At 33.7% G+C, this 12,582-nt stretch overlaps 2 protein-coding genes across 2 annotated transcripts; both read left to right on the plus strand.

Annotated features, from left to right (window-relative positions):
* Positions 1,771 to 5,730, plus strand: LOC109352648 (dnaJ protein ERDJ3A). Its single transcript, XM_019594798.1, has 7 exons — positions 1,771 to 1,943; positions 2,920 to 2,975; positions 3,068 to 3,141; positions 3,325 to 3,845; positions 3,927 to 4,265; positions 4,484 to 4,837; positions 5,298 to 5,730. The coding sequence occupies exons 1-7, from the start codon at positions 1,854 to 1,856 to the stop codon at positions 5,586 to 5,588; spliced, it is 1,725 nt and encodes a 574-aa protein (XP_019450343.1). The 5' UTR covers positions 1,771 to 1,853; the 3' UTR covers positions 5,589 to 5,730.
* On the plus strand, positions 8,882 to 11,987 carry LOC109352654 (BAG family molecular chaperone regulator 4-like). Its single transcript, XM_019594807.1, has 4 exons — positions 8,882 to 9,140; positions 10,178 to 10,434; positions 10,514 to 10,660; positions 11,543 to 11,987. Exons 1-4 carry the CDS (start codon positions 8,945 to 8,947, stop codon positions 11,744 to 11,746), a joined length of 804 nt encoding a protein of 267 aa, XP_019450352.1. The 5' UTR covers positions 8,882 to 8,944; the 3' UTR covers positions 11,747 to 11,987.

A 12,582-nucleotide genomic window follows, 5' to 3' on the forward strand; every position in this document is an offset into this window, starting at 1 on the left:
AATTAATAATCATTATAATTACATTGAAGTAAAAAATTTTCATCTTTTTTTGGATCGGATTAAAACAAAGTAGTAGAGTTATGTTTCACTTTTTTAATTTTAAGTGAACCATCTGGCTTACTTCACGGGTTAATTTAGTTTCAATGAGTTTAATACGGTCGAATTGAAATTTTCCCGGTTCAAATGTGGTCAGTGGTCACCCATCCAGTACGGTCTAGTTCTTACAATATTGGTTTTTATATCCAGTTGTGGAATTTGCTGTATCATTCCTATAGTCACTGCAATGTGTATAATTTTGGTATGTTGTCAAGTTCCACTTCACTCCTTTAATGGTGACTCCACAGCCACCAGCCGGAGGAGGACCATGGGCGGCGGCGGGAGGTGACTTGAAGATGACTCCCATTATTTTAAATAGTGATTATGGTTATGGTTATCGTGTTTACGGTTATCACGTCATGCATTGTGATTGTTGCGGTATATAACTTTTTGTAATTAAAAAATGTTTTAAATTTGATCTTGTTTGATGCAATCCGATTGGTTACATCATTGTCTTTCGGTATTACCATCACAATTTAATCCATTGGTAACTTCGGATTGCTCTCATTAATTCACTTTTGAGTGACATGCAATTGAAAACAAATCTTTATAATTATTGAGATGTTAGAACTATGTTATTCTATAAAAATAAGAGTAAATACTTATTTTAGTCCCTCATATTTTTCAACCTTATCAGTTTAGTCATTCAAAAAAGAAAATTACACCAATTATAAACACATTATGAGTCTTAGACCTATGAGTATGCTAGAGCTTATCATATACTTTTTGTTATAATATATTAATAACCAATATTACAGAAAACCTAAGCATCTAGGTTTATTTTAACTCGAATAGATAAGGATTTAGATTAATTGGAATGCCCCCACCAAGTTTTCATGTTATCCTAGTATAATTAAATTCAAATCTCTAAAGGACTATACTAGAACTCTTCATGCTATCTTTTTTTGGTACTATCAAATATATACCATCATTATTTTTGTTGAAGAATTAGTTCTATTTGAAATATTTAATAGTCGTTCTTAATAAGCGTCACCCTTAGTAATTGAACACTTGATCTTTTGGTCTTTCTCGGGATCTAACAAAATCTTACACCACTAGACTAAGGATTTGTTAGCGGTAAAAATCAGTGTTATTAACACCATATCAGTTATCAAACTGGTTAAGGTACAAATATAGTAATACAGGGGTTCAACCAATGGTTCACTAATTGAATCACATACCAGCGAAATTAGATATACATGTATAATATATTAACATTAATGTTGAAAAATCAATAAAAAATCAATATTTTTTATTATTTTCATTAAACCGATACAGTTCAATTCAAAATGGTCAGTGTGACCACTTTTGACCGATTTTAGCCAATTTTGACCAATATAATTACATGATCAATATAATTATTATACTATACCAGTATTGAGACCAATTCACTAATTGAACCGATCAATATGAAATAATTTTAACATCACTCAGGAAAAATTCTGTATCTAACATAATACTTTAAAAAACTCAACTACTACATCTAAATAATAAATATCCACCTTGTTGGTGTGCATGGAAATTTAAAAGTGATTATTACAAAACTCTAAAATGTGATTGGTCAAAATGCGTGGAAACACATTATAATTGCCACGTGTGCAAAAAACATTTATTCTGGAAGTATCTGGAGACCGTTAACTATGTATATATATAATGAACGATTCCGTTTTCTTCTCCGTTAAATGTGACGGTTCTGAAAGAGAAACCAAAATCAAATCTTCATTTGAAAAAAAGATTCGGATCCGGGTATAATAATCATGACCCGTTTACCCATTTGGGTCATTCTCTGTTTCATTTCAACGTTGTTGTTGTTGTTGTTGGAAGCTAAAACCTTTGACCCATACAAGGTGAATTACTTAATTACTTACTCTGAAAATTTAAGCAAAAAAAAATTCATTTTTTTTTTAATTTGGTATCCAATTTGGGGATTTAGGGTTATTGTATTGGAAGTGGAAATTGTTTACATCTTCTTTCAATTTGGGTGGTTTTTTATTGGATATTGTAATTCAATTGTGTTGTTTAAATCTGATAATGTTTTTCTGTTTATTTAATTTGACAAGTTCGTTTCTTTGTTTGAATCAGAAACATGTGTTTGAGAATTTTATAAGGTTTGATGTTGAAAAATGTGGAAATGTATTGGATTTTGATGTTATTGTGTAATATCAAATGTATCTCATTGTTAGTGTTTTGTGTTCTCTTTAAAATTGATGAATTTGGGTGTTCTAATTTATAAAATTTGGTCTTGCTATAATCTAATTCTAACTGCATTACTAAAATTTTGTTTCTTTTTCCTTTTTCTCTTTCTTTTTTCATGGTTTGGTCTTAAGAAATAATGTCAAGCATGACCTAGGAATGTCATCGAGTTCTTTTAGGGTTAGTTTAGGAGTTGAATTTCGGAGGGGAAAGAAGGGAAAATGAAGGCTTGAGAGTCGTCTCACAAGTGTATTTCATGGGCTCCTAAGTCTTCCCTTTCCTTTCCTTCCCCTCCAAAATCCAACTCCCAAACTAACCCTTAGGATCTGTTTGCGAGTTGATTTTTGAAAGATAATGGAAGGAATGGTAATCATTGGGAGTCATGAAAGTGATGAAACACACTTGTTAAATGACTCTGAACCTTTCATTTTCTCTTCCTTCATTTCGAAAACTCAACTCACAGACTGGCCCTTACTCTCTGAACGAGAGAAAAAATGTGCCAATTCTTTGTTTCAAGTTGTAGTTGATCAATAACCCAAATGATTTTTTTTTAAAAAGAGAGGAATTTTCAGTTATAGTGTTTGAGAATTTGAGATCATGAACTGATTATAAATGCTTCATTTTTATCAGGTTCTTGGGGTTGATAAAAATGCAAGTCAGCGAGAAATTCAGAAGGCTTTCCACAAGTATGTCTAATACATTAATGTATATTGTCCCATTTGATTGGAAATCTGATAATTTTTTATTTTATTCAATTTCTCAATATTTTGTTTTTCAGGCTCTCTCTTCAGTACCATCCTGATAAGAACAAGAACAAGGGTGCACAAGAGAAGTTCTCTCAGATCAATAATGGTATAAAAATTGTGCTCATTTTCTCACAAGCGTGCACATGCAACAAGCTCATGCTTTTATGAACAAAGAGTTGATGATATAGTCAATTGCATAATTAGTGTCATGGTGTTTTACATCCATAGTTTCTATATATTTTTTGTTTGTTTGAGATTTTCATATTTGTTTCTTTTTTCCTCTTAACAGCGTATGAGATTCTATCTGATGAGCAGAAGAGGAAGAATTATGACATGTATGGCGATGAGAAAGGAAATCCTGGATTTGAAGCTGGCCATCATGGATATCAAGGTGGAAATACTTATTTCACGGGTGGTGGACCGGGGGGCTGGCAGGGTATGGGTGGGCAGGAAGGCTCTAAGTCATTCTCCTTCTCATTCGGCGGTGGTCCTGGTGGCTCAAATTCTTTTGGATTTGGTTTGGGTGATATTTTTAGCAGTTTTTTTGGTGGAGGTGGTGGTGGGAGTCGGTTTGGTGGAGGTGGTGGCGAGAGTCGATTTGGTGGTTTTGGCACTTCGACTGGTTCTCAATCTAAGTCCAAAAGTTCCACCAAAACTTTTAGAGCCATAAATTCGAATATATACCAGAAAGAAATAGCCGATCGAGGGATGACTTGGCTTTTATTATGTTATACACACTCATCGAAGGGGGTCCAATACTTTGAATCCACTGTAGAGGAGGTTGCCAATTCATTGCAAGGAGCTTTAAAGGTTTTTATTTATTTTCGAACTTTTCCACTTCTATCGATTGTTTGGAGTCGGCATGGCTTATTTCTCTCCTTTATTTGACAGGTAGGAAGCATTAATTGTGAAAAGGAAGCCTCGTTCTGTAAGGAGCTTGGTGTATATCTGGGCAGAAGTCCGAGGCTTTTTGTTTATTCTTACAAGGCGAACGGAAAGGGCTCTTTAGTGGAGTACGATGGTAACTTAGCTGTTAAGGATTTGAAGGCTTTCTGTCAAGAAAACTTGCCAAGGTTTTCAAAACGAACCGACCTGAATTCTCTTGATCAATTTAGCACTACTGGAAAGTTGCCAAGGGTGATGCTTCTCTCAACCAAGAAGAACACTCCTGTAATCTGGCGTGTTCTTAGTGGCTTGTATCACAAACGCTTTACTTTCAGTGATGCAGAGGTATGCAAAGGCCGACCAGTGACACGATTTATTTCTATTCTAAATTCTTTCTTTAGACCTCTTCGAAAAGTCTCACCTTTGTTCAAAGTTTCATGGGAAACAGTTTTTAAGTATTTGTTAGGTACATTTTCGGTTGTTTCTTAGGGGAAATGAAACATGGTGTTTATTTTCAGTTTTGTATAAAGATTGAATGTTTACACCAGTTGAATCATGTGTAGGTTCATGATGTTTCCGATCCGAAAGTGAAAAAGCTAGGAGTTGATGCACTTCCAGCTATGGTAGGATGGACACATAATGGAGAGAAGCATATTCTGAAAACAGGAATTTCTGTAAATGATATAAAGTCTGCAGTTTCTGATCTTAGTAGTGTACTTGATAATTTCGAAAAAACTTGTAAAAAAAAAGCATCAGGTCAAGGCAAGAAGGAACAAACAGATTCAGATGATGGACCAATACAGTTGCTTTCACAGTCTAACTTTGAGGTTCTTTGTGGTCAGAAAACTCCACTCTGCATAATTGGTGCTTTTAGATCTTCTAAAGCTAGAGAAAAGCTAGATTCAGTTCTCTCTGTGGTAAGTGCATCTTTCATTTACAATGATGGTTTAAAAAGGGTGTTATTTTCTTTGGTTAAGCTATTTCTTTTGTCCATGACATTGGTCTAGTGGTTTAAGACCCTGCTAGATTTTCAGAAAGGCCGAAAGATCAAGGGTTCGCTTCCTAGGAGCAACACTTGTTGGGAGGGATAACCACAAACCTCGAAAGGGATTAGGTCCTTATCCTAATGGTCTGTTTGCAAGTTGGGTTTTGGAGGGGAATGAAGGAAAATGGGAGGCTTGAGAGTTATGAAATACACTGGTGACATGGCTTTGAAGCCCTCCCTTTCTCTTCCTTCCCCTCCATAACTTAACTCGCAAACTGACCAAGGTGAGGAGATACCCTTGGCATTACCGCAACAACAATCTTGTAACCACATCACGTGATGCGGTCCGCAATTTAAGGTTTCTACTTTATCCTTGTTTGTTATAATTTCAGGTATCTAAAAAGTCATTATCAAGAAGACCAAATGAAGGAGCCAGTTCTAGAGACTCAATCTCTTATGCACTCTTAGATGCTGCAAAACAACAATCATTTCTAAATGGATTGAACAAAAAAGGGTATAAATCATCAGAAAAGTTGTTGATTGCATACAAGCCTAAAAGAGGAAAGTACACTGTATTCAAAGGTGAAATGGCAATAGAAGAAGTAGAGAGTTTCATTAGTTCAGTTCTCAGTGGAGATATAGAATTCAGGGAAACACATGAGAAGAAACCTCTACTCAAATAGAGAGAAGAATGTAGTAGCAGTAACAACTGGTTTTTGTACTATTTTTGCTTGTATTCATGTATATATCACAAGATATAGAATCTTTAATTTTTCATACTTTGAACAATATATTAAAACACATAGAAAATCAGATATTGATCCATGCAAAAATGGTGTTTTTATATTTGCAGGTACTACAAACTAAATTTGCTATGATTCTCATTAATGTACAAGTATTTTTAATAAGAGAAAAAAATGTATGCACCGACAATATGAATTTTATACATTCAATATATCATCTATCATTTATTTGTATTACTTTTTTAGACAATTAATAATGATTAAACATGAATGATATATGACACAATAACAATGTATAAAACTCGTAAACGATCAGTCATTGCATATATTTCTCTCTCTATTTTTGATAGTTATAATCATGTTTATATAGTAGCCGACTAAAAATAATGTATATAGTGTCGAAGTTACTAGAGGTATACATATACATCATATATCATACCTTTATTTCCCCTCTAAAACTCAACTCACAACTAGACTTTAGTTAGCAAATGCAATAAGTGGTAATACATAATTAGTTATCTGAAGCAGAAGTGAAAAGTTCAGCATTTGATCTCAATGTTTATCCCAAAGATGGAGTTGAAATAGCAAGAGTTGATGAAGTTCATGGAGACAAAATTAGATGTTGAGGACAATGTTGAGAAGCCATCAACAACACTTTCTCTTACACCAACAATAATCGAAGAGGAAAACATGAACATGGTTGAGTTACAAGTTGCATATACCCTATTCCTTCTCAAGAGGGTAAGGTTTTGAAGGGTATTTTATGTTTTATGGCATTCCCTTTTTTTTTATCGGCAATTGTTAGTATGTTAGTAATTCGTTGTGGGTGAGACTCCATCCTCAACCTCCTACACCCTAGGTCAAACCACTCTTATAACTCCCATTTTTTGTTGTGCATTCCTTTTTTTTTTATCGACAATTGTTAGTATGTTAGTATTTTGTTGTGGGTGAGACTCCACCCTCAACCTCCTACGCCCTAGGTCAAACCACTCTTATAACTCCCATTTTTTGTTGATGGTGGGGCTCAAACCCACAACCTCCTGCACTCCATTCCTTATGACCGTCCTCTTCGCCATCAAACCACCTTATGACTCCCTTTATAGCCTTCCCTTATTTGTCACTGGATCATAGTAATAAAACCTAGAACAAAAGAATCTGATCTCTGTCCGAAGAAGATGCCAATCATGACCCTTATGAGGTAGGGTTAGGAATATTGTACTCCATGTGATAGAACTATCACAAAGAAGTGAAAAAACCCTAATGAAAGTTTGTTTTAACTAGCTTTGAACTATAGGGGTAGGGTGTATTACATTTGAATATGATGAGAAGAAAAATATTTTCAATTTTAAACTTTTTTAATTAAAAAACTTAAAATCATAGCTGTTAAAACTTTTTTTTTTGTCACATGTCATAATCCTCGTTAAGTAGTGGACTCTCTAGTACTTTCCGTCCATTCCATTTAAGGTGTAACATATACTTTTATATAAGAAGAAGGAATGAGAGTGACATTGGTTCAATGATTTTGAATGAATGGAAGAGAGAATGTGTTATCATGTGAATGAGGATATGGCTGGTTTAGGTAGGGACCTAGGGTTATGTCCCATTTTCTTTTCTGTCTTCTTTTGCATGTGTTGGTTAGTTTCAACATTATTCGTAACTATGTCATAAAACTAAAGTGTATTATTTATACATAATGGTAACAAAAAATATACATTTTAAAATAATGTGAGGAACATTAGAATGGATTGGAATAATAAAGTATAACCCATGCCCATGTCGACTCTATTTTCTTGCTCACCTATACTCAAAATATAGCATAGAATTTAAAGAACCATATGTATGTGAGGAAATTAAGAGCCAAATATTGAGAGATTTATAAAATAATGGATCAAGCAATATGATGTAAACCCATTAAGAGTATCCTTCAATTCAAAGGCCACTCAAGATCTAGCGGTTCCTATGACCAGGGCATAGACCAAATCTTTCAAAGACAAACTCTCAAAAGACATTATCCACCCTCGTGAGCCCCCTGATCAGTAAAGGACATTTATATCCTTAGGATTTTAGGATTTATTTAGCTTAGTTTAAATTTATTTGCATTGAATTAAATAAATGAGACTTTATTTTCATGAGTAGTCTTATGTTTCATTTTATTGTTAAGTCTTTCATTTGATGTTGATTATATCATGTAACACGGAGGGTTAGAAATTTAATTGATTATATCCAACTACATCAATAGGTAAGGAGATTGAAGATCACACGACTCAAGATCAATGAAGTTCAAGCTCAAAGTTTGCTTAAAGATAAATCAAGATAATTGTAGAATTATCAATCCTATTTCAGCTTGGATCTATTTGGAAGATATGATTATCTATCTAAATCAAAGAGGGCGTGTGGACTTAGAGAGATTATAGAAGATAAATTATTTGAATTATCTATCCTATTTTAACTTGGATCTATTTGGAAGATATGATTATCTATCTAAACCAAAGAGGGCGTGTGAACTTGGAAATATTATAGAAAATAAAGTATTTTGCATCAAGGAATTCGGCCACTACAATCCAGCCAACAAGAAGATCTATTTGGAAGATATGATTATCTATTTACAATGACAATAATGTTATTATAGATTTTTATTAAAAGATTAACATTATATTTGTGTTTTTATATATTTATGAAGTATATATAAAATTCAAAAAATATGTTGCCAATATCTTCTACTTTTTTTCTAAAAAAATTCAAAAATAGAAAAATACAAAAATAACAAGTCTCTTTACTTTTTTCTATCAACTCTAAATATTAAGTTAATCTTATCATATTTCTACGTGACTCAATAACATTATTTGATTAGATAAGCTATAAATTCTTATATTTTACGTTGTTCTAGATAGCAGAAACATATTTTCATTAATAAAATATTATTATTTAAATAACAAAACAAATACAAATTTGAATTCAGTTATAAATTTCTGATTACACAAAATAGCCAAATTTCTGATTACAATTTTATCCTTATTATCTTCTTGTTTCTATAAAAATACTATATAACTTTATCTTTTTATTTTAAAAAAATATTTAAAAAAGTTGAACATTACATTAATTAAATAAATTCAGTTATAAATTATAAATATTTAATACAAAATACTATATTTTTCATTTATAAAATACAAACTACAAGTTCGAAAGGAGAGACAAGAAAAGAGGAATTATTGAAGAACAAATATAATTCAGTGTTTCTCATTCTCCCACGTTCAACATTTGATATCACCGTCCTATTCCAAAACGCACCGTTTTACATGAAGAACCCACCACCACCACGTTCCGCCGGAATCTCGCCGGAGACGGAGGAGATCGAGTGGGAGATGAGACCCAATGGCATGTTCGTTCAGAAACGCGAAGTGGGTAGTGTTCATGATGGACCCATGATCAATATCACTGTCACTCATGCTTCTTCTAATCATGAACTTTATCTCCCAAATCAATCAACTTTTTGTGAGTCTCTTTCTTTCTTCAATTCTCTCTCTATGTTTGTTAGTTTTGTTAGAATTTGAGATATGTGATTTGGGTTCATTTGTTTATTATTATTGGAATTGAATGTTGTTATTGATTTGAATTTTTTTTGGTCTGCTCACCTTCTTCGGGTAAGGAACTAATCCCTTTTGGTTTCTGACTGCCCTCCTAACAAGTGTGTCAGTGAAACATTACACTACTAGACCAACACCTTATTGATGGATATTGATTTGAATTTGATGATGTATGTGCTTATTAAAAGAGTAAAGTTTTGAAATTTATGTATTTGGGTCCCTATTAAAGGTAGGTTTGAGGTTAATTAAGTGCTTATTCATAAGCTATTTTGAAATAAGCTTAAAACTGTAAGTGGCTAATAGTTTTAGGTCACTCCCTCTCATTGACTTATTTTGAACTTTCATGGGGGGATTCGCCAAATGCATCATAACAAAATAGCATTTTTAACAAAATTACATGGGACAAAGATCACCTGTCCCAAGCGGTAGCGGTGTTCTATTTCCTATCTCAAACCAATCAAATATAGTCACATGAATAAAAGAAAATTTAAAAAAACAAAAACATTCTGATTGATTCGGGACAAGGAATGGGACAGTGTTTGGGACGGATGATCTCTATTCGACTCCATATCCTTTTTTGTAAGAAAGCAAAACCTTAAGGAATTATAAAATTTCCAGAACATGCATACATAGGTGGATTTTTTATTCCTTTTACACAGTTGATATTATCCAGAGTGATTAAACTGTATTTTGTGAGAAAATAAGAGTACTAAGTTGAAAGTTCAGCGACCGGAAGCAAATACATTATTTCTTTTCGGAATAGGATTATATCAGATTAAAATTTGATCATGCTTCAGGATATTAATTGTTTCTTCACCTGGACACGCCTGAGGAAACTAGTGATTAACTTAATTAGAAGTTTCAACTTACGAGCAGCACGTGCTATATAATATCTTCGGCTGTCGTTGCTGTATATCTTTGTTTTAACTTAGTCTTAAATAACAGGGGATGTGAAGAAACTGCTTGCACACAAAACTGGTTTACGGTCTGAAGAGCAACGACTCTTCTTCAAAGGAAAAGAAAAGGACAATGAAGAGCATTTACACCGGGAAGGTGTGAAGGACAAATCAAAGCTTTTGCTTTTGGAGGACGCTGCTAGCAAAGAGAGGAAACTCGAGGAAATTAGAAAACACAATGAGATGTTAAAAGCTTCTGAAGCTATTGCCGCGGTCAGAGCAGAGGTGGACAAGCTCTCTGATAGGGTGAGTCTGTTTTTCGTATGTGATTTTTCGTAAAGAAAGAACGTGAGAACGAAGATATGACTGAATGTAGTTTTTGCAGGTGTCTGCCTTGGAAGTTGCTGTGGATGGTGGGACCAGGGTTTCTGACAAAGAGTTTCTTGTGTCCACTGAGTTGCTTATGAGGCAATTATTGAAACTTGATGGCATTGATGCTGAAGGTGAAGCGAAGTTACAGAGAAAAGCCGAGGTAATATATGCGGTTTTTTTGCTAGGCAAAGTTTTTGATAGGAAAGGGGAAGAGGGGAAATTGTGTAGCTGCCGGGTTTAAACCCATGTGATCACACTTTACTTCCCGCAACTCTACCAACTGAGTTGCTTCTTGGTCAACTAATGACATGTTTGTCGTCGAGGACAAATGCTGAAATGGCTCGGGGAATAACTAGTACTTGGTAATGCTAATGGGTTGTTTTAGGAGTTAATGTAGTTCCTGCTGCATTCTTTCTATGAAAACCTTCTAAAATTCAACACAATGGTTTTTATTCTGGAAGATATATAATGGCTTTTATCAATCCTTTACCTTTTTACCTTTCCCTTCAAACTTATCAGTACATGGTTATTTTTATGTATAGTTTTTTGTTATTATCTATCTATAGTTGCATTATATATTTCCGTTAATATATAATGCAAGTAGTATAAATGAATCGCACCTTAATTGGTTTGAACATGTATGGAGGAGACCAGTAGAAGCTCCCGTAAGGAGAGACGACCAAATGAAAGCTAGTCCAATTCCTAGAGTAAGCGGGACAAGAAAAACTATAGGAGAAATGATAAAGAAAGACTTAACGTCTATTTCTGAGTTGCATTTTGGAGGGGAATGAAAGGGAAATGGAAGGTTTTGGAGCCATGAATCACACTTGTGAGATGAATCCGTAATCTTCCATTTCCCTTCCTCCCCTCCAAAACTCAACTCATAAACAGATCCTTAGAGATCAATGCTTTGTCAAGGAACATGATTTATGATAGAGTATTATGATATTGTTCAATCCATGTAGCCGACCACACTTTGTTGCATAACATATTTCCATTACCATTGAAGCCCTAAACATCAATTTGTTTCCATTTTCAACAGGTGAGGCGTGTTCAGAACTTTGTGGATACATTAGATTCTCTAAAGGCAAGAAACTCCAACCCTTTTAACCAAAGTGGTAAAACTGTGAAAGTAACTACTCAATGGGAGACATTTAACAATGGAATGGGAAGCTTGAATGCTCCAACATCAACCTCATCTTCTTCAACAAATAATGTTACTCAAGATTGGGACAGGGTTGATTAGCCTCATAAATTTCTTGTACCATTATTAAATTATAAAAGCATTGTACAATACCCTATTTTTTAGCCTTGGTTCTTCATTGAAGGGTCATTTTTGTTGTTTGCATATGACAATATCTATAATCATTTGAATGCCATAGGAAGAAGCATACTTTGAAATTTGATTTGGGTATAGGAGAATGTTGCATAATTTGGAGTATAATCAGGGTACATAGCATGAAAATGGATATGTGATATTTGGTTTAGGTAAGTGTGAAGTTTTTTATACTCTCGATATATGATTCACCATTCATCTATACTACTTTTTTTATAAGAGTCGACGTATGTTAATACTTGAATGATCAATAAAGCCACAATAATATAAGAAGCTCTTACTTTGTAAGTGCACATACCAATACCAAGCATCTTAGAGTGAGTAGTCAAATGAAATGCTTCAAGAAGATAAAGGTTTATTCATAGTTACTTTATATGATTGATTGTTACATTTAGCTTCTTTTTTTTCATTGTTGAGAAAAATCATAGGCATCTTCTCAATGTTACTAGAGCGCATTGTATTTTCAATCCCAATTCTCCTATTGTTATTGGTCTTATGTTATAGATTGCCAAGTCAAATTCTCCGAAACAAATGTCCTTATGAGATCTTACACAAAACATACCCGATCTTTAGATTTGGTTGTCAAGCTTTTGCATCCACCCTTACTCATCATAGAACCAAATTGGGTACTAGATCTAGGAAGTTTGTCTTCCTTATACAAAGAAGGACAAAGGGATACATTTTATTAGATTTGTATACCAGACAAATTTTTATATCTAGAAATACTATATTTTATGAAAACATAT

The sequence above is a fragment of the Lupinus angustifolius genome, chromosome LG07, assembly GCF_001865875.1.
Source record: "Lupinus angustifolius cultivar Tanjil chromosome LG07, LupAngTanjil_v1.0, whole genome shotgun sequence".
NCBI lineage: Eukaryota > Viridiplantae > Streptophyta > Magnoliopsida > Fabales > Fabaceae > Lupinus > Lupinus angustifolius.

Coding starts and splice junctions, on each gene's coding strand:
- LOC109352648 (XM_019594798.1), top strand. CDS start 1,854: ATGACCCGTTTACCCATTTGGGTCATTCTCTGTTTCATTTCAACGTTG. Junction 1,944..2,919: donor AAACCTTTGACCCATACAAG/GTGAATTACTTA, acceptor CATTTTTATCAG/GTTCTTGGGGTTGATAAAAA. Junction 4,838..5,297: donor TAGATTCAGTTCTCTCTGTG/GTAAGTGCATCT, acceptor TTATAATTTCAG/GTATCTAAAAAGTCATTATC.
- LOC109352654 (XM_019594807.1), top strand. CDS start 8,945: ATGAAGAACCCACCACCACCACGTTCCGCCGGAATCTCGCCGGAGACG. Junction 9,141..10,177: donor CCCAAATCAATCAACTTTTT/GTGAGTCTCTTT, acceptor CTTAAATAACAG/GGGATGTGAAGAAACTGCTT. Junction 10,435..10,513: donor TGGACAAGCTCTCTGATAGG/GTGAGTCTGTTT, acceptor TAGTTTTTGCAG/GTGTCTGCCTTGGAAGTTGC.